Consider the following 22,362-nt stretch of genomic DNA (forward strand, 5'->3'; position numbering starts at 1 on the left):
TGTTAAGAACTCCATCCTTAAGCAGCTTACTTACATTCAGCATGAAGTGCAAATCTCTACTTCTTTGCCTCTGAACACGACTGCACTTCAAACTTACATCTGCCTTACAAGCAGCAAGCGGCATTTATGTTCATACACCACTTGTGGTAGACTGTACTCCTTTTATGAATGTACACTGGAAAAAAGGGTTTGCTTTTTAAAAAAATTTAAAATCTGCTCCCAGACACAGAAGACTTTTCGTGTGTCAGTGAGGTTATTCCACGGGTAAATTAAGAGTGTATAGCTCAAGATATCTCACTCAAATATTAGTCATCAAAACAATGCCTTCAGGATTTCATGCACAGACTCAAAATCGATCTATAAAATACACCTATAAAGCTCTCCTGTGAGCCAGGACAGCTCACAGATGATGGGTTTGAACAATTATTTATTCCTTTATTAACCTGATCTTTTTATTCCAAATATACTGAGGTCAAAACTTTGTATTTAATACACTAGAATACAGCACCAGCTCAAGGCCATACTGGGTTTTTTTTGGGGGGTAAGTATGTTAAAGGTATTTGACCCAGGAAAAAGCAAGCATTTAAAACCTGAAAGTATCATTGTTCTTCAGCTATTTCAGTATGTCCCAACAGCAAGTCACTGAAACAAAAAGGCAACTAGCACTTCTCCAAAAAGTTTTACTTCCAAGAGGGGAATGCCTGTTTGCCAGAGAAAAAACAAGAATACAACAATAATGTTACAAGAGGCACTGATCCTGGCTTTATTCACTTAAACATACATCCAACATTGTTATAGCTCACTTGAAATCCAAAATGCTTTTAAGAAACCAACCATAAAACCTTGATTTTTGCCTTACAGTGCTGTCGAGTTTTCAAATAGCAAGTAAGTGACTTCCCAGCAAGTCTGTGTTCTGTATTAACATACATACAAAGATTAAAACTTGGTAGAAACCCTTCAGTTTCTGATATTTGATGAATTGCATTCAGAATGACCACCGTTTTCTCTGGGGAGGAGGCTACTCTGCTTACCTGCAGGGATGGACGCCTGGGATCCTGAGCTACTACACCTTATCCTACTATCCACCTTATCCTTAGCTACTACACCCTGCGCCATTTTGGCAATTAAATGAAAACTGTACCCCCTTACGGTACTCGGGAGGGCCCTCACTCCCCGTTTGCACCTTTGTACTTGGCAGCTGTAACAAAATTTCTACAGCACTAGAAAAACTAGCTAGGACAGCGCTATGCGTGTCCCCTAGAGATTGCTGATACTGACTGCTAAGCAGAGAGAAGTGCACGTTATGATCAAGAAGCATAATGTATTAATTTGGAACTCAAACTACTTGGCAGTATCTTCTGTAAATTCAAGACTCATATAAGACAGTGTGTTGCAGCCATCATATAATGACGTTACCTATACTTTTTTTTTTTGGCTGCATTTAGTTAGATTCTTTTTAAAGTGGTGAAGAGTGCAGGACTTAAGAAATACAAACATTTCTCTATTAGAAATTGCAAAATTTAGTACTATGACACCATGAAAGCTTACAGTACAGTTTATCAATTCTATGTTAAGATTCAGCATCAATATGGTGTCTGAACTATCTCAGAGCTACATTCTGCCCAATTAAGCAGTATCGACATGTCCTGGTGTCACTTCCTGTGCAAAAGGCGTTCCCGTATTAATGTGGCTATAAAAGCATGAGCAGCTCTCATGTCAGTATATCATCCCCGTGACTTTTTGTGACTGGTTTCTCTGTTTAATGATAGCCCAACTAAAAATAAGCTTGTTACATAAAAGCAAAATAACTTTTATCTTAAACTTTATTCTGGGTCTTGGACACAGTTCAGTGACGTGATCTGCAGAACAACACGCCAACCATTCCCATGAGCTGTTTAAAGAGGAAACTGAAGGAAAAATCCAAATCGAAGACACTCACTGTTATAGTATCTTTAATTTATCTTGTGTTTTACAGAAGTCTGAACGGATTAAAAAGCACCTCCTTTCCCATCACGTTCCTTACAGTTGGTAAAATATATTCAATGAGCAAATGTATGTGAACAGCTTGAGGATCTGCATCTTGCAAGGATTTCAGACCAATCAATCAAAAGCCAAATTTCTTGTAGTTTTTACAATCTTGTTTTAATACAATGGTAAATCCATTCAGATTGTAAACCTGTCCAGTCATATCTCCCCAGAACACTTTGCAAAATCCAGTGTTGATTAGCAAACTAGTTAGCTTTGGCACGGAGCTGTGCTCTCTTGCCTGTGACAGCCTGGAAACCAGTTTTGATGCTGGCGACGGAGCAGCGAGAGTGGCAGGTCTCACACTGCAAGAAATATAATCTGGTGTCCTTCTGTAGGATTGTGTCTGGTGACCGACACGTATGACAGGTGACATACTCCTCTGCAGAAAAGAATTAAGTTGCAGTTAAAAGATAATGCATTACCAGTGGACAAGTCACCACTTCTTCAGCCTTTAGTTTAACAGCTGTCTTGAAAGGCTGTTCAAATGCATCTACTAACTTAGAAGTGGCTTACTATGAAAACCACAGAGGTTGAGGCAACCTGAAAATTCCCCCTAGTTCCCAGGTTAATAAGGGCTTGGTTTCATATGGTACATTATGAACTGACACTGGTGTTTTAAAAATAACAACCAGTTAAGACTTCCCACTGACGTTCCGTAACATCCTCTGCTGAAACAGCATTCCCAGGCGTCAGCAACTCTTGTACAGACACAGCATTAAAGCAGTGGTTTTTGTTACATAGAAGCTGCGAGTCCTCTGACCAGCAGTGACATGCACACTGTATTCGTTAATTAACATGTACAACAGACTTTAAAATTAACAATTACTGTTATTTTCCATAGTCCTCAAAGCCAAGAAATGAAAGTCAGATGAAAACAAGCAATTCTCAAATGCTCTTACTGTTTTCCTCGGCATGTTTTAGTGCCAGGACAGAGTACAACCTATGTGCTTATTATAACCATGGTAGAACCACCTGTACTTGCATTATTCCATTATAACACTGCAGCAAAGTTGTAGCTTCTTAGCACAGAATCTCCACAGCATGCACATACATGTGGGGCCATACATGGGCCACTGGTCATCAAAAGGGGCCTGAGAGAAATCTATAGTGGAAAAGGGAGTTATACTTACTGATATATCTTCTCAAGACATTTTCTATCTGTTTTTGCTGGAATCTTCCTTTGATTACAAGCTGGTTGTTACCATCTATTGAGCCACTAATTTAAAAGAAAAATTAATTTGAGTATTTGATTTGCAGAAGACGTCAAGTGTTAAAACAAGTCAGGAACATGGATTAAGATAATGATGCATTCTTCAAGGTAAGAGTAAGCCAGAATTACTTTGTGGGAAAAAATGCAAAATTCTGAAGGCACTTAAAAACCTCCAGGAAGTTTTGCCCAAGCATAACCCTTACTGCAGTAAAAGCAAACTCCAGCAGACATCAGCCTCGTAGTTAAGCTACCAAATCATAAGAACTTTACAGAATCAAGAATTAACACCTGCTTATCTCACAGAAGTGACCAAGACAACTCCCTAGTAAGGTCTAATATGACTAGTAAGATCCTCTTCTAGCCGTTCTGACGTAGTAAGTTGAGTGGTTTTTTCACATTATGGTTTCTAAATTTTTGTTTAAGCCATCTGGAGCTGAAAACACGCCAAAGCCCAATCAAATGGGCATTTGTTATATACACGTTGCCATTAGATTCCTTGATTCTCTATGTCTACATATAACAACATTGTAGCCTACAACAGAGAAATGAATGGACAACCAGAAAGTACACTGTGACAGCATGGGATCTTTGGTAAGAGGCATATAAAATCAACACTGTTTTTATGCTAAGACAGGCGGATTTAACGGCAGCATTAAGCAGAATAACTAACTACAGGCCCACAAGACTTGCCATTAGGCAGTCAGGCATTCTCTCTTCCCTAGGTATCTATCATCTGCCCCAGGCTAATATGAGCCACAGGGCCATCCTCACTGATTCTGACAAACAGCTTTGCTATCAGAGCATCTTTGAGAAAGGTCCCAAAAAGGGAATTCAAACCCTTATCCAGACTGTTTCCTGGGACTTAAGAGTTTGCCTCTATACCTCTTCCCTAAGATGGTATCTCTTTAATCACCCAGCACAGCTTCTATGTGCAGGGAAGAAAAGCCTGATGTTCAAGCACATATATACAGACCTAAACCCAAGAATTTTTGATGAGACGTCAACTATGTTGCCATTGCTTCCGACATGCATAAGCACATACATAGCCCAGTAGCCTTACCTTGTACCCAATTCTGCCAACAAAAACGCCAGGAGATGTTTTGGCTGACGATGTAATCTAAAAATAAAGTAAGGATATGTTTAACTTTCCCCCTTCAGAGAAATCTGATATTTATACAGGACTGGCCGGCTAAAACAATCTTAAATTACCAAGTTTAAAAGGGGGCAGTGCCAGAGGGTCTGTAAAGAGCATAGACAGACAATGACTGAGGGCACAAGAAAGCTGAACAGTCCGCAAAAAAACCCCACCATCCCCCCCAAACCAAACTCACAATTACAGCAACTATTGAAAATAAGTTTTCTATTTGAGGTTTTCTTATTCTCCCACCCTCCTGCCATTCCCTGAAAAAAGCATTACTAGCTACCATTAAAAATTCACTTCAGTATACTACCCAGATCCTCAGTATGATTTCATCAGGACAATTTTCTGGCACACTTAAGAAACAAATCAGATATGCATTCCCAGAAGTGCCCACAAAGAATAGAACTGGCTTCACAAGAAATAATTGAGACATAGAAAGCACTGCAGAAAACAGTGGGGAAAAAAATTACTGAACTCCATACCATTTACTAAGAGAATAGTATCTGTAGACAGCTCAAATTAGAAAGAACTTTCCCCACTCCCCTGCCCAAGATTTGCAAATAAAAATCACTGGTGACCCAACTGCAGACTTGATAGAAGCCAGTGAACTCACAGAAGCAATAGGTTTAGTTTCAGTCCATGAGACCCATGTAGCAAGCCTACCATTTTCATAATTTAAGTATAAAATAAGAAATTATCTCAACAAATCATCTTCATAAACATCTTCTCACAGAGAAATGTAGAAGAAATGAGCAGTATGATTGAAATAGCTTTCAGTTTACTCCTGGTTTGCCATAGTCTTTCGCCAGAAAGCATGCATTCCACACAACAGCCAACAGCACAGCAAAGTGCATTCATCTGCTATTCCTGGGAAATCTAAAGAGGAAACTTACAATTTGCAGATATCTGTAAAGTTGACAAAAGATGTTTTCTTGGTCCCTACTCTCACAACCTGCGGAGGCTTCATGACAAATTTTCGTTTTTCTCCAGCTACCATATCTGGGTTTTTTTCCCGCATGATGTTAAACACTCTGTTGAGCAACTAAAAAAAAAAAAAGGGATTCACATCAACATGAATATCTTGCATTTCTCAAATTAAGTACATCACTTCCAAAAAACCTGAAACAGCATTGACAATGAATATTAGACTGTCTTTGCCCATTAGCATTTCCCCATATGCTTTGAACACACACTTAAAAAAAATGTTCTGATAAGTGCAAAATATAAAAGCTCTTTCCCCAAGGGTTTACTTCATAATCTACAAGTACCTCAGCCTATTTGCAGAGGTGTTTTAACTATCACTAATATTGCCCTATATGAAAATTAACTGTGATAAAAGATGTGCTTTGTTATTTTTCTGTTCATGAGCTTCTGACTACGAGACCTTTAATTTTGAGTTAGAAATAGGACATATGAGCATAAGGCCCCGCTCTACTGATGCACATCAACATGGATAATATTTTTTAAGAGTCTTTTGAACATTACCTCATCATATGTGTAGTCCCTTTCTGAGCCTGCCCATGCAGGTCCTGACTGAAGGCTAAAAGAAATTCCATCATCTTTTTTGCTATCTTCATCCTCAAAAGCTGTAAAGAAAGTTGTTTGGGATTCATTAAGAAAAGAAACATTCTTTAACCTCACGCTTACACCATTTCTAAAAGGTACATCAAAGAATATTCCACTAAGATGTGGACACAACTCTAAGTCTTCTCTGTCTGCCTACAAGGGACACCAGCAGTTATGGCAAATTTATACAGTGCTTTTATAGAACATTTTTCTGATAAATAATCTAGTAGTAAAGGTAGCAAAATTAATTTTGAAACAAAAAAGGCACTTGAACAGAACTTACTCACCTACAACAGGGACTACATTTCACTTTCAACACCTCACTGAGCTAGGTTATACTTTTACCTTCATCCTTCTCCATTATCTCATCTTCATCTGGAAACTTCACATTCTTCTTTTTCTTCTTTTTATTGCCCAGCATGATATCAAGGTCATCTTCAGGTTCTACTGGCTCTGGCACATCTCCTTCAATTTTCAAGTCCTGCAACGAAATAATGAGAATATAGTTTACAGTATTAAACACAAATGTCCATTGCACAGCATTAGAAATAATACTAGTAGCACACTATAGTAGATGACTAGCACTGTCCACTGCAATCCTGTAACATAACGGATAAGAACGGAACTGAAGTACGTTGAAGAGAGCACTGTACTACTATCATGAAGTAGGGCTAGATTTTTATCTTCTGCTCTAACTTTTGGCTCGTCAAGAACAAGGTCACACTATACTTAGCTAAAGCGATCAGCCATTTTTGGGCATAAGGGAACAAAACACCCTACATGCCAGACAATAACATAAGGCAAAGCTGTGCTACCTGCAGCCAGTCCAGTTTGTTATCACAATTCTGCACGTGTAGAGAACACAGAGCAAGCATTTCACCTATCTGGGGCAGATGAGAGGGACATTTTCTTCCCCAAAAGGCAGAATCCAAAGAAGAGGTTTACACATAATGTAACATTTCTCTGTCCTCTTGCTCTCTGGGCTTGCCAGTTACACTGACACGCGATACAAAAACACGACTTGGAATAAAACTTAAGAGTAAAAACATCTTGTACACCTTCTGGAACACAGAACAGCAGCCAGTCATTTCTAAAGAAAACAGCAGAGTTAAAACAGATTTCTAAGCAGATATACACCCTTTATGTGAAGGGCTGGCCTTTAGAGGACTATTCGGTGCGTGGCTTCTGACATCCGTTCACTTCTCTCACCCCAAAAGACAATTAACCTTGATGCTAGTCAACCCTTACTACAGATTGCAGAATTACTTGCTCATTGTGCAGATCAGTTATATTTTTTCACTTCTGGGCAAAAAGCCCTGCAGGAGCAACATGTTCAGCAGAACCTACTGAAAGGCACAGTGAAACGTAAGTTTCATTATTAACTGCACTAAGACACAATGACAGACTCGAAACAACTCCTGCACTGCCAATCCCAAGAAAATGAAAGCAAGAAAGTTTTCAGCCATAGACAACATGGCGTAGTTATGCTAACAAACCTTTACGCCTTCTTCTGCTTCATCTATATCAAATATCTTTTTTGTTTTTTTCTTCTTTTTCTTTTGATTGAAGAAGTTTAAATCATCCAGGTCATCTGTTGCATCTAAAAAACAAAGGATTGCCAAAAGAAGTATAACTGTAGAAACCATTTAGACATTAAGGTTTCTAATTTATGTCCAAATCTTCAAAACTTTACAGTAAAACATAAGCAATGGTCTGCAGCCCCTACAGATATCCTTCAGGTTTTAAAGAGGTCATTTCCCTCTGCCCCCAAATACCTCAGTACTGTTTTACAGTTTCTGCATCTTCTAACTGCATTTTCTTATTTTTTAGGTGCCTAATCTTTCTTACTGCTGTACAAGAGAAACTAGCCACTTTTGTCATTACAGTAGAGATGCTTGAAAAAAATGAAAACAAAACTGTAGGAGGAAGGTATAGTTTCTTTGGTCTACTGCAGGAGCCAATTTTATCAACAAACTGGATTTAAGTTAACAGCATTCCCTGAATCAGGTCATCTTGAAATGACATTGGCCTCAATTTAAAAAGCAAGGTTATAGACACAATCACAAGCTTATTTCCTGAAAGATTCCAAAAAACCACTCTACTTATCACAGTCACAGTTGTCCAAAAACTAGAAATCCTTTTCATTATATTTCTGTTATTCACACTATTACTTAATTTTCAAATGAAAAACAGCCATAATTGTGGAATTATTGCAACAATTGCATGTGGAAGATTTAAAACTTCGTGCTAACTATTTTAGGTATTATCTTTTCATTGCCTCACACAAAAGACTGAGTCAAGAAAGTGGAATTTACATAAGCCACTGGTAGTTTGCTGGATGTCTGTGAACATGATTTCAAGCAGGAGGGAAATATGCCCTCCAAACAGGCAGCAGAGTATTACTGACAAGCCTCTAAACAAACTAGGGCCCCAGCATTATACACTGTGATGCCAAATTCTTGAAGTGGGGCTTGTAGTCTCAAAATACAGAAGAACTACCTTTGAGAGTTTATCTATGTGGATTCACTTTACCTTTCTTCCGGCTGTCTTCTTCATCTGCTTCAACATCTTTGTCTTCTGTTGGCTCTGGTTCAACTTCTTTTGTTTCTGATTGCTGAGTCTCTTCCGCTTGTGTATCCCCTCCTTCCTCATCCAACATAAAGGGCTTCTTCTTTTTCTTCTTCTTCTTGCTCATAGTGGGATCGAAAATCATCTGTAAAAGTCAAGAGTTCCTTAGCAGCGTAATAATCACCTACCATTTAATATTTGTAACACCTTTAAGTTCCTCTCAACATTCCTTCAGTTACGCAAACTGTTCCTTGGCTTCGGTCTCAACTAGGGATTTTTCTAGATCTGTAACAATGTAATACAAATTAGCTGACCCAAAACAGCGATTACATAGGCTTCTTTAAAAACATCACAGATCTTGTCCCAAGGCCTAACTGATGCGACCAATTACAAGAGAAGACTGCTTGACAGTTTAGAGTTTCTGCTACTTTTCCTACAATAGTCCAAGTTTCCTACCATCGATGCATTAGTTCAGCTGAAAATATATTAAAGCTGTGAATCTTTGACAGACTAACTACCAGCCACTTCTCCATTTTATTACCATTATGGACTCAAATTTTGAAATAAGACTAAGTGAAGAAATCACTGAACCACTCAGCATCAGAAAAAAAATTAAGCACACCTATAACACAGAGCCTGATTACACGTCAGTTACACTTTGTACTTCCATCTGTGAGACACATTAATTTCCAGATTTATTAGAAGGCAAGATTTACCAACAACTCTCTTGACAAGAATACTTTGGACTAGGGGGAAACCTAGAAGGGGCTGGTGATACAGCAAGACCTGTATCAGCTCCCAACACTATCAAGTAGCAAAGGCCTCATCCTTTTCGCCCCCACAGGTGGGAAACTGAAGCTCAGAGACCAAGTGATTAAAAGCTGTTAATGAGTTCTTTAGCCAGTGAAGAAGCTGAATTCACCTAGTCTGACTGTTAAGAAAGCACTAACCCCAAGACTCACTTTTAACCTATTTACCATCTGCAGACCTGAGATAATTAACACATGAGCCCTTCAGTCTTCCAACAAAGGAATGCCTCTTTGTATTTTCACCTAAGATATAAGTTTGACATCATAGCTATTGATCAGTTTTGTTACACATATCTGGCCACATTTTCACACCATAGTATATATTCAATACATCAAACAATTTTAGACACATAATGAGGCTCTTCCTCCAGTTTTTCTTACCTAGTAATTGAAGAGTGTTCTCACAGACAGTTAGAATTCAGCATCATGAATACCCTCACTCACGAAAATACCACCATTTCATCAAAGTAGCAGTTCTCCAACTTCTTGTTTCGTTCCACCCTGCAAGTTTGGGGTCCGTCGCCCCCCCCCCCAAGCAATCTTTTCCTTGCCCTTCTTACTCTCCTACACGTGATATTCTTGTGATATTCTTCCGATATTCTGGAACTTACATGTTTCATAAAAGCTCTGCGGAAAGGCAGTAAACCGCACATATGGGTGTTTGAAGCACAGCATCACAAAAGTGTCCACATATGTGGGACACTGAAGCTCAAAGCTTTCAAACTGCTTAGGTGTGTCTTTAGTCGTACATACTGTGCTAGAACAATTTTGAAAAAAGTTCTGTCAGAGGGCTTCCCTCTAATGCTGAGCTAGACACATGTATGAATCATGCGCCGTAATCAAAGAATGTGCACAACCGGTTACGCTGTCTGCTGGCTTCCTCTTGTAACCTCCACAGTCTGATGAAAGGGCAGGAAAGCCGCCTGCATAGGCAAGAGACCACAGCTTTGGGAACAAGCACAGGAACACCATTTTCAAGACCATGACTCATTTCAAGGAAGAAGCTTTGCAAGACTCTGAAGAGTTTTATATCTTCTCACATGATTAAGCAAACATAAGATTATGTTTAGATGGGGTGAAATAATTTCCAAGAAGGAACCAGCCCACCTGCCCCAAATCACTCTTCTCTTTGTGACAAAAAAGACATCTTTCATCCTGAACCACCATAAAGTGTATCTTGTAGACACGAGAGACAGAACGTGTCTTCAGTAGTAGCACACAAAACTCAAGTTAACACACAAGGACAACTTCCAGACACAGGAGGCTGTTTTAATGCTGAAAAAACAATGTAGCTGGCCTTGAACAGAGCACGGCTCTGAAGGTCTACTCCATCCAGTCAGGTCACGCCAAGCTTCTGCAAACCTAAGACCTAGCCATAACATGCTAACTGCTCTCAGGAAACTAATATAAGAGTTCCACAACTGGAGAAGGAGGTCTATGCCTGAAATACTTTGTTCATCAGGAGCTTCAATGAAAACTAAGCAGGACTCTTAGGTGACACAGGCTTTAACAAACCATGACATAAACTAACCAGCCTGATAACCAGGGTATTCTGTGGTTTGCCTTTCTGAGCTAGATATTTCTGAAATTTCTCCATTTCTTTTCTCTATTCAGTGTCGTTGATTAGTTGAAGCATTATGACACCATTTAAGCACTGAAAAACTCTACAAAGTTGCAGACCCTCTACTGAAGAGACTGTAGCCCCCAGGCCAAATACACCAAACCCTATGCTTTTCCCATGTAGAAATGGTTATAAATTTCCATCCTGTTTCTGCTCTCAGAGCCAAATTCCCATATGAGGTTCTCTCTTCTGTAGACCACAAAGTTCTTTCTCACATGCAGCTCCATATATCTACTCCTTATTTCATGCCTACATAGTCAAAATCCCAGCTTACAGAAAATGAGCAAGTGAAAGAACAGAATAGAAAAAAAAAATAAAAATCAAAGCTTCATAGTCCAAATGCAACTCTCAAGACAGAAGCCAACATTACTCTAAACAGCTGTAACAGTGGCAAATGCTGGGGGTCCTAACAGAGGTCACAAATTAATACCATTTCATTAGTCTGAATAAACACTGGCATGTCTACAAAGCAGACAGCAACTCCACGCTGATAAAGTTAGTTCAGGTATCCTTACACTACACTGAGGTGATGTCTACGATGGAGTACAAAATTATTAAGACCAATCTGCACCTAAACCCTCTGGCTGCTCAAAACACAGCATTCTCTAACATTATTTCATGGAGCTTCATAAAATTACAGGGCCAGAAGAACTTTTTAGTTATCTAGTAGGATATATACGTAGAGAGAGTAGAATTTTTAATAAAGCAAATAGATGTTAATGGACTGCTTCCCCTAGCAAACAGGGCCTGTGTTGCCTCTGCTGTGCCACACTTCTGGGCAGCACTCAGAGAGTAGATGTTTCTACAAAGGAGTTTCATATTTGTATACAGCTCTTAAAATTTTAAGCTACAGTCCAATGCAACAAAAAAAAGTTTTTGTAACATCTATACCAGTTTAAGGTGCAAATCTGTCTTCATGTGTCTCCACCCTCCTCAACTTTATAGGATCATTGGCTTCAAAAAGTTTCACCAACTTACCTCAATAACAAACTATTTGGCTCCTAACAACCAGACATACAGAAGTTCTGGAAAGCATGTGAGCTCACTCACTCTCACGCGTACACCAGCCAGATCTAACAGTGACACAGTTCAACTGTGGTATCTGCTACCATCTTTATTCTCTGTCCATCTGCTACATACAGCAATCCAGAAATGTAACTTTACTATACTAGATATTCCTAATATCACCTCAATGTCAGAACAAATGCATTATGCAAGAAAAACAATTTTACTGACACTTAAACTAAATCCAAACCGGGAAACTCCAGATGAACTGCTCTATGGTCCTATGACCACCTGAGACAGAAAGCATCTGACACAAGGATCCCTGGGTCCTAATTTCTGGAACGAGAGTACAACCTAGACATGAGAACTGCAATTCCAGGGACACAATCAGGCATAAAAATGCAGTATGTTCTAGATGTTAAAGTAGCTGAATAAGTCAGTCTCAGCTACCATTAAAACAATTAGTAATTACACTAGTTCTCCTTTATTATACAGGACAAATTATGACTTGCCTGTCTCCAAGACTACTGTGATCATTTTGCTCGGAAGGAAACAAACCACACATGTATTTTAAACAACACCAGAAAGAAGATACAAGACCAAAAGCAGCCATCTCATGGATTCAGCCAGTGCAGTTTCCCACAGGTTACACAGTCATCCATCAGGGTGCTTATAACCTCATACATGCAAAGCTTACCTTTTTGCCATGAGAGCAACTGAAATAAGGTTAGTAAAGGTACCAATACACGGTATCTACAATACTTGAAAAATTTCTCAGAGACAAGTGTATCTACTTCCCCGGAAGTGTGCCTAAGCAACACCATCAGATCCGGAAAACCTGAAGTTATCATTTGTTAAGATGTAGCTATTTAGCTCCCGGGGTTAAAAGACAAGATATTAAAGCTCCAAAGAGTGGTAAGTAAACTGACTAAACGCTAAATCTCGCTAAAAGAGCGCGAAACACGTTGGAGAAGGGGTGGCGGGGAAACCTGCCCTCCTCCCCAGCCCTCCCTCTGCCAGAGGCAGGCACCGGCAGAACACGGGGAGCTCCAGGCGAGTTTTAGGCCTTCCCACGATACGCAAAGCCAGACCACAGCCGCGGACCGGACGGGACTCCGCAGCGCGCAGAGGCCGGGAAGGCTCCAGCCCCCCACCCGGCCCGGCCTCCGCCCCGCGCACCCAGAGGCGGCCGCAGCCCCCCTGCTCAGGGATGCCGGCGAGCAGGGCAGCGGCGGGTGCCGCCCGGCAGGGCTGCGGGACCCGTGCGCCACCGCCCGCCCGAGCACCGAGGCGCCGGCTCTGCCCCAGGGCGGAGGCCGCGCTCGCTGCCCGGCGCAGGCCTCAGGCCCGGTCTCCCACATGGCGGCGGCCTCGGCCGCGGCGCAGGCCTCGAGCCCGGCTCCCCCGGGAGCGGCGGCCCGGGTCTCACCTCGTCGCCCGACATGGCCGCGGCCGGGCGCGGAGCGGTGCGGGAGGCGGGCGGAGCGGCGGGCGCTGAGGGACGCGGTCAGCCGTGGCTCGCGACCGCCGCGCTCGCCTCTTGCATCAGCGCTCCCCTCCCCCGCAGCGCCGCGCCGCGCTCCCCCGCGCCTGCGCAGCCGTCCCGCGCCTGCGCGCCCCGCCGCGGCGCCTCGCGGGAGTTGTCGTTTCCGGAACTGCGCCTGCGCCACTGGGCCGTGGCGGCGGGCGGGAGCCGGGAGGCGGCGGCGGCCGCGGCGGTGGCGGTGGGCGCGGCCTGGCCCGGCCTCTCCCCGCCGCTGGGGATGCGGGGCCGACACCCGGGTTGGCATCTGACGGGTGCAGCTGTCTCCCCCTCTGCATGCCCGAGCTAACCCAGGCGGCTCCAGCAGGCACCTCCCTCCGGGCTCGTTCCCCTGTGTAAGGGCCTGTGGAGCAGTCGGGCAGTGGCCGCCGCGACCGTTGCTGCCGTGAGGCGGGGGGAACGGCGGCAGGACCCCTACGAAGTCAGGGTTGTGTGCCCTGAAGGTGTCCTTGGTGTTCACAGGGCGCCGCTTCCCGGGGTTTATTGGGCCCAGGAAGGGTAGCATTTCTTTTCCGGGTTTATTGAACACAAAAGCATGAAGGGAATAGGAGGAATACATATCAGAAAGTGGCAGAGCTGAGGCACAGGAGGGAGAGAACTGGGTGGGTGGTCTGATCAAAGTAGGGGGGAAATGCAATACTGCTTTGTCCATCATTAAAAAAGCAGACCTTCCTTCCTCCTGCAGAATCGTAGACTCCGTGGTGTATAAAAGGACTTCTGGAGAGTGTCTGGTCCAACCTGCTTGCTCAGGCAGAGTCAGCCAGGGTTGCTCAGGACCTTGTCCTGCTGGGTGTTGAATATCTCCAAGGATCGGGACACTACAACCTCTCTGGACAACGTGTTCCACCGTCTTCACAATAAAGCCTCTGTATACATGTCGGTGAGATTGCCCTGAGCCTTCTCTTCCACAGGTTTAACAATCCAGGCTCTCTCAGCTTCTTGTCATATTTCAGATGCTCCAATCCCTTGGTCCTTCTTCCTCATTCCATTTCCCTAATACTAGCTAATAAAAGAATATGGCACTAATACACAACAGAATTACTTACCACGAAGTACATGTTAAAATTCTGCCTCCCAATCAACTCTTTGAAATTAAAAGGTCATCCATTTCATGCAAGATTCAGTGTTAAAGCAGACAGAGCCATCAGCCCAAACACTGTTACAGGGTGTTTTACATTTTCATATTTCCAGACCATTTGCATTCCTGGAGTCTCATAACTTCCCATTATGTGATGTAAACTTGTACTATTCTTTTTACGCTAGCAGGAGATTATGCACACTTACCTTTTTCATCACCTACAAGAAAAGACCGCCCATCTTGTCTATCCTTGGTCTTCCTGTCATCTATCTTTTTTACTTGCCTCAGCTGAAAATGAGGACACCCAGCATAGTCCATATGCAAAGCCACCAGTGTGGAGACATAGTAGGCACCAGGACAGGATCAGTTTTAGCTTTTCTCAGTATGACTAAAATATTTTTCTGTTAAACCTCTGAAACTCAACTTCAAAAGATTACTTTCCTTTCTTGCTTCAATACCACCACATTTCCCTGGGTATTTACAGCATTTGTGTCTTTCTCACCTGCCGTTATGTCTCAGGGATACCATGGATTTTCAGGTACTGCAGGCAGGTGTTATTTCACAGAATCACAGAATCATTAAGGTTAGAAAAAACCTGTAAGATCATCAAGTCCAACCATCAACCCAACCCCACCATGCCCACTAAACCATGTCCCGCAGTGCCATGTCCACACGTTCCTTGAACACCTCCAGGGATGGTGACTCCACCACCTCCCTGGGCAGCCTGTTCCAATGCTTCACCACTCTCTCAGGAAAGAAGTTTTTCCTAATATCCAGTCTGAACCTCCCCTGGCACAAAATGCTGTTGATAAGCTGAGCAGACACATTCGGTGTTGCTGTAACACTGAAGGTGGTCTCCCACCAAATTCCTCTTCCTTCTTTTGCTGCAAGCGTTTGCTTCAACATCCCTGTCATATTAGACTGTTCACACCGAAACAATTTTCACTGGCATGAAGCCAGAGCGTGTGGATTGCTAATGAGTGTGCCTGCACCGTCCGACCCGCAGCCCAATGCCCACCTCACTTCCCAGAGCTCACATAGACCAACCTTCTGTCCCGAGACAGGATAACTGTATTTTTACATCACGCCCAATTACATTTGTCTAAGCTGTTCTTAAAAACCACCATGGACAGAGATTCTCTCTGCAGCCTGTTCAAGTGCCTGACAAAAAAAATTCCTTCATCTTCCTTGCTGTGATTTAATCCAAGGCCTGTTGTAGTGTCCCCTGAGGACACAGAAGTCCACTGTTCTCTGTGTGACAACCCATGGGCCGTTGGAATATCGCTTTCTTGTCTTGTCCCCACAGTCTTCTTTTTCAAAAGATGCAAATCCAGCCCCTCCAACCTTTTTCACAAGATCATAATTTCTTGTTCTCTTCTCATTTTCATTGCTGTCTTCTGCACCTCACTTACTTATGTCCATATTTCTTAAGTGCAGTGCCCAATACTGGGCATAGTACTTTCACCGCACGCCTTGGCAGTACCAAATAGAGCAGCATAATTCCCCCCAATGTCTCATCCATAACATATCGGTTAATACATTCTAGAATAAGAGTCACCATTTTCTTTGTCAGTAATACTTGGGGACCAAGTATTATTGGTGACAAATACCTTAAGATACTTGGTGATCAAAAATCTTGAGATTTCCTCCAGCTGGGCTGCCTAATGAATAATACATAACATAATGTCGTGCATATACATAATACATAATATTTGGAAAATGTCAGAGGAGATGCTAGTGGGAGCCGCTGGAAGTGCTATGCTGGAGTTACGACCTCATCTTCAGATAGAAACCAAAACGCTGTCTTTGAAGCTCTTGGCTGCAGACACTGCAACATCAAAGGCGTGCCTGGGAGATCACCTTATATTGATTTTTTCGCCTCCTCTGCTGACAGACTATTCAGGATGCAGGACTTTCCTGTTCTATTTTCTTCTTTGCTTTCCTTGTGAATTAAATAAGTTCCAGAAACTTAAGAGTGCTGCTGCCTTAGTTGTTAATTAGATGTTACCAATTGCAACAGTTGGCCAAGAACAGCTGGAACTAGTATCTTTGATCTGATACTTGGGGGAAAAAAGTCCTGCATGAGTTTTGGTAAGGAAAGCGCAGTCTGGGTTAAAGAGTTTGCAGAAACACACAGATAAAAAGGTTTCTTTGTCTTCTTTTTCTTATTTTGTTGATGAGCAACAGTCATGACATATTAAGAAAGAGGCATATGGTGCAGCATGTCAAGTAGAATTTAACTTCACTAACCAAAATTCAGATTCTTAAAGCTCAGAAATTGAGTGCACTGGAAGTATTATGCAGTTACCCATGTTACAGTCTGAAAGTGATGAGCAATCAGAGTCTGGGATGAATAAACTTCAAATGCAACCCTGAACCCCCTGAACTGGGGGGATGGCACAATGAAAATCACAATCATGTGAAATACACTTGTGGAGGCTGTATGTCTTCCCTCTGAGTATTACGCAGCCCTCCAGAAAAAGACCTTGTGAATTTGCCCTACTGAATTCTGAGCCCTGCTGTAGAGCTCCCTGTGATGCTGAAGCTATACTTTCGTACAGTGCCAAAACCTGAAGACATTAGATGTCTATTTTAAGTAGCTATTACGCACGTAAACTGAGATTATAGAATCGTGCATGGCTGTTTCGATCTTAGCTGTGTTTGTATGATTTTCTGGGGAGCAAAAGGAAGAATTTCATTCTGGCCACTGTTAGGCGATGGCCAAACATCTCCTTCTGTACAGAGTGAAGTTCACTCTTCCACGATGTTGGTGTAAGTCTAGGCACAATTTAAGGCTTACGTGGGTATTGAGTTTTAAAGTAGATTTTGCTTTAAGTTTTGTGTAAGTCAGTTTTTACTAAGTCTATGCATAGCACTGAATTCTGCTCTCAGTAAGTAATTTAGTTTTAAAATGTCTAGTCTAAAGATTGCTGTGGAATAAGTGGTATTAACAGCTGGGCTTAAGCTCACTGACACAGGTTTAACCACTGCCCTTCACTTAAGATATCTATAAGACAGAATTGTAGCCCTATTTCCACCCAAAGAGAGTGAAACAGCAAGAAGAAGAATCCTTGATGGAAATCTGGAAGAAACAGGTCTGTGCTCTTAGGGAAGCCCGGAGAATGGGTGAAGCAGATTTGGAAAAGAAAGTAGTTGTTTGGAAAAAGAAGACTTTCTATCAAAGCAGCCCAGACAAACAGGACCCCTCTGAGGAGGTGTCAGAGGAATCCTGCAGGACTTAATCCCAGCCTGGGGGTGAGGACAGAGAAAGATCTGCTTCACAGCTGAAAACCCAAGGGGAGGGGAGGATTTCAGACCCTTCCCGTGGGCTTGCTTTTACAACACATGTTTTTGAAAAGCCAAATTTGCATTTTAATCCGTGCATTCATACAGTGGTGAAAGCTCTTCCCAAAGGGATCCAGAACTTGGTCAAAATGCCTATTTTTGAGGCTTCTCCCAGCCCACAGTCTAGCATCATTCAGGCTGAGTGCAAATTTTCTTCTTTCTGTCTTTCACCATGCTTTTATCCACCCATATGTTTCTCCAACCCTGGAAGTGTTCAATGCCAGGTTGGACGGGGCTTTGAGCAACCTGGTCTAGTGGAAGGTGTCCCTGCCCATGGCGGGGGGGTTGGAACTAGATAAACTTTAAGGTCCCTTCCAACCCAGACCATTCTATGACTCTATGACTCTAGAATGATTCTATGATCCTCAGTCACTTCAAAACCAACCTCCAAATCCATCCTTACTCCTCTTTGTCACAATACTTACAAAAACATAGGAGCGCTTAGGCTGCTGGTGTGCTAAATTCACTGTCATTATTTTCTTCCCCATCCCTCTGCTATTTGTTGCCTTTTTCTTGATTTCAGTTATTAATTAATAATAATGAAATAGGTTCTATACTTGCTTTCTTTTGAGGCAGAGTGTTCACCAGCATTTTGAGAGAAAAATGGAAAATAACTTCCAGAGCACTGTTAAATTCTTTATGAGGAAGTGGAATGTGCTGTAATTAGCCATACTAAAATCAATTTTCCACTCCAAAAATGATCCTGCATTGTTGCCAACTCGAGTAAAGAGTAGAATCACTCTCAAACAACCTAAAACAATTAAGGGAATATTACCTTGGACTGCAGTTGTATGAAACTGCACACAAAGTCAGAGGTTTGAACCTCTTGGCAAAATTTTAAGCAGTGGGTTTAAATTAAATAGTCACTTCTGGGCTGTTTGAGAAAAACAGAGACACAAGCAGCATAAAAAAGGGTGAAAGTTATTGTCCAAAGTTGAACTTTATGGTAACTGACAGACTTAGCAGAACAATCAGCCTAAGGCTGGGATCTTAAAGGGGAAAACTCTAGTTACAGTCAATTATCTTTAATGCAATTCTGTTTACAAGAATATAGCATGTTTGCTCTCTGGAATCCAAGAGATAGTCAAGCTACAGTCCTCCTGCCAGTCTATCCTTGCCTTGCTTTTCCCTCTCAAAACCTTTTAGTCCCTATTTTCTTTTGTTTTCTGTACACAAAGCATTTCTGTCCAAATGCTTTCTCAGGTCTGGAGGAGAACTCCGCATCTTCTCATGACCAGAGATTATTTTCCAAAACCTGCCTCTATAAAGTTATATAAAGTCTCTTTTCCTGAGAGCCACACTCCCGTGACCAGTGGTTGTATTTACTCCCTTTTCTGCCTGGAGCAATCACTTGTTAAGGCACAGCTTGCAGGCATTTATGGCCATCAGCCTCTAGTAAACGTCTTCTGATGTTTCTCCCAACTATAGTCCTGAAGGGACTTGGTCCTAAATACTATAGTCCTTAAGGGTTTATTGAAAGTGTTATACTGCAGAAAAGGTACTGTTCCAAAACGGGGTCTAACCCTGGTGCTCAAGACCTCAGTGATACGTCTCTTTTAGCTCCTGACAGGTTGTTTACCACTTCTCCATGCTGGTGTTCCTTGGGATGATGGCTATGGGCTGTCTTTGCAGGGAGAAGTAATAGAGATTAAAATGATCATCACTCCCACTTGTACCATTTTCTTCCTGGACTGGCTTATTCTGTGAACCTTTTCGAATATCCAAGCCCAAATCACCTGTGAGTCAGGAAATAGAAGGAATTGTTTTCTTCCCTCCACTTCATGCCCCGCGGCCTGGGAAATCCCCTTGCACATTGAATGCCAAATGTCCAGTAGGCAGCATCCTTCTCGCAGCATGGGACTGAGCTTTTCAGACAGTCTGCTCAGCTGTTTGTGTCGTCAGCTGAGAGATCAACCAACACAACGATCTCCCTGCAGACATTAACAAAATAGTAGGTTGTATCAAGATGTATCATGAGATCAGCAAGGTTGGTGGGACCGAAGGAATCAGAGCGCATATGCTGGAGTCCAACCTGCATCCCAGGCAATGCTACAGGCTTGGGGACGAGTGGCTGGAAAGCTCCCCCGCAGAAAAGGACCTGGGGGTGCTGGTCGACAGCCGGCTGAATATGAGCCAGCAGTGTGCCCAGGTGGCCAAGAAGGCCAACGGCATCCTGGCCTGTATCAGAAATGGTGTGGCCAGCGGGAGCAGGGAGGTGATCGTGCCCCTGTACTCGGCGCTGGTGAGGCCGCACCTCGAATCCTCTGTTCAGTTTTGGGCCCCTCACTCCAAGAAGGACATTGAGGTGCTGGAGTGTGTCCAGAGAAGGGTGACGGAGCTGGTGAGGGGTCTGGAGCACACGTCTGATGAGGAGCGGCTGAGGGAGCTGGGGTTGTTCAGTCTGGAGAAGAGGAGGCTGAGGGGAGACCTCATCGCTCTCTACAACTGCCTGAAAGGGGGTTGCAGAGAGGTGGGTGTTGGTCTCTTCTCCCAAGTGACAAGTGACAGGACAAGAAGAAACGTCCTCAAGTTGTGCCAGGGGAGATTCAGACTCGATATTAGGAAAAAGTTCTTTACTGAAAGAGTAGTGAAACATTGGAATAGACTGCCCAGGGAGGTAGTGGAGTCACCCTCCCTGGAGGTATTCAAGGAGCGTGTGGACATGGCATTGTGGGACCTGGCTTGATGGGCATGGTGCTGTGTGGCGTGGTGTGTTTTTGTTTGGGTTTGTTTTTTTTTTTTTTGTAATGGTTGGACTTGATGATCTTACAGGTCTTTTCCAACCGTAGTGATTCTGTGATTCTGTGATTCTTGTCTCACAAAAACGCATCTCCTGCAGAGCTGCCTGAAGCACCGTTCATCCGTCAGTCTGTCCCCACTGAAACTCCAGCAGCAACGCTGTGCTCTGCAGAGCACCTGCGTGGGGAAGGAGCGTCTGGGAGCCGCCTGCCCGAGCACGGGCGAGCGCTGGGAAAGTCCGTTACTTACCAGTATGACCGGACTGCAAGCTTTGTTGTTCGTGTGTACGTTCCTCTCTCACCTTGCCTCTTTATCTTTTATCCTTGCACCCCGTATCCTTGGGGATTCTGCAGCTACCAGGAGCTGCGGAACGGGTGCTGCGTAGGGAAGAGGGAGGCACGGGCACAACCGGCAGATGCCGGTGCGGTCTGTGGCCGTGCCAGCAGAGAGACATGCACACCCCACCGTGCCGCAGAAGCGCCTCACTGGCGTGAAGCTCCTGCGAAGGGGTCCTTCGGGTCGCGGTCCCCTCCGGTCACACCGGGGGCCGTGGCGGGAGAGGGAAGACCTCCACCCCCGCCGCCGCCGCCAGAGGGCGCCGGCGCGAAGGCCACCCGGCGCGGCGGGGCGGGCAGATGGCGGCCGGGGCCGGGCCCGGGGCGCTGCCCCGGCCTGAAGGGCCGGCGAGGAGAAACCCCGGTGTGTGTTGTCATTCCCCTGGGCAGAGCCACAAAGCCTTGAAAAACAGCACGGCAACGGGAATTGCAGCTCTGATAAAAGGGCTTCTGGGCAGCGGGGGGTGTGTGTGTGTTTGGGGTTTGGTTTTTTACCAGAGGAACCAAGTGCGTAACGCAGCGAGACGATCAGCCCCAGCTAGCGCACCCTGAAAGAAGACGGTGCCCAAAATGTTTCGCTTCAAGCTGGAGCCTGCGGGTCTGGAACGCCCCAGGACCCTCCGGTGGGTTTGGATGGTTTGCTCTCGGCGGCCGGCATCACGCAGGAGCATCGCGCCGTTTCTCCGGCGCCTCTTTTGGGAGAGGGGATGAGAGGGGAGCGTGGTGGCTCAGGGTAGAGCTCAGAGCCCTTTTTGTCCAGAATATTGGCAGATTAGCCAGCTCTAGGTTCAAATCTGCCAGAAACAGCTGATGCAGAGGTTTACGCTTGAAACCGCTTGCTCATTACTTGCAACGGAAAGTTTAAACACACCATTCGCTATTTTAGAGGAAGGGGGTAAGGCAGGACTTAGTTCTTCTCCTAACTCTTTCCAAGTCTTTGCTATTTTGAACATGGTCTTTGCAGACATTTCCAACAGGTCCTCAAAATCCACTGAAAACCGTGGATGTAGACAGCCTAACTCTCCTATGTCACAACTTAGTTTTCTAAACTTTCTGCCTGGATAACTGCACAGGGTGTCCTTTAAAGTAAACATTTTGTTCAGTGTGTGAGAAATTCTTAGGTTGGGAACCACAGCCCTTGTAATGTAGCTTTTACAGTCAGATTTCTGCTTGCCTGATTCAGTAGCTTTGGTAGCCACGGTCTAGCGCCTGCCTAGGAGCTCCCTGGGAACCTAAAGCACGTGCTGTTGCTGTCCCTCCTATTGCTTTGCATGACAAAAATCACAGACTGATCCATTCGGGAATGAAGTGATACGCAGACAGAGGTTTTGCTAGGTAGTGTTTCCAATACAGGTGGAAAATAGGATGAGAAAG

The 22,362-nt window shown here is 43.7% G+C and overlaps 1 protein-coding gene across 2 annotated transcripts; it reads right to left on the reverse strand.

Moving 5' to 3' along the window:
* Positions 1 to 734: 734 nt before the first annotated feature.
* EIF2S2 (eukaryotic translation initiation factor 2 subunit beta) lies at positions 735 to 13,427 on the reverse strand. 2 transcript variants are annotated; one of them, XM_059827130.1, is made up of 9 exons: positions 13,378 to 13,427; positions 8,478 to 8,658; positions 7,442 to 7,545; positions 6,291 to 6,426; positions 5,865 to 5,965; positions 5,273 to 5,421; positions 4,299 to 4,355; positions 3,159 to 3,244; positions 735 to 2,407 (listed from the first exon to the last, which is right to left on the reverse strand). In XM_059827130.1, the coding sequence occupies exons 1-9, from the start codon at positions 13,390 to 13,392 to the stop codon at positions 2,232 to 2,234; spliced, it is 1,005 nt and encodes a 334-aa protein (XP_059683113.1). In that variant the 5' UTR covers positions 13,393 to 13,427; the 3' UTR covers positions 735 to 2,231. The 2 variants fall into 2 exon arrangements, with proteins under 2 accessions (XP_059683113.1, XP_059683114.1); XM_059827131.1 differs by lacking the exon at positions 4,299 to 4,355.
* Between the last annotated feature and the right edge of the window lie 8,935 nt (positions 13,428 to 22,362).

The sequence above is a fragment of the Gavia stellata genome, chromosome 20 (genome assembly GCF_030936135.1).
Source record: "Gavia stellata isolate bGavSte3 chromosome 20, bGavSte3.hap2, whole genome shotgun sequence".
Classification (NCBI taxonomy): Eukaryota; Metazoa; Chordata; class Aves; order Gaviiformes; family Gaviidae; genus Gavia; species Gavia stellata.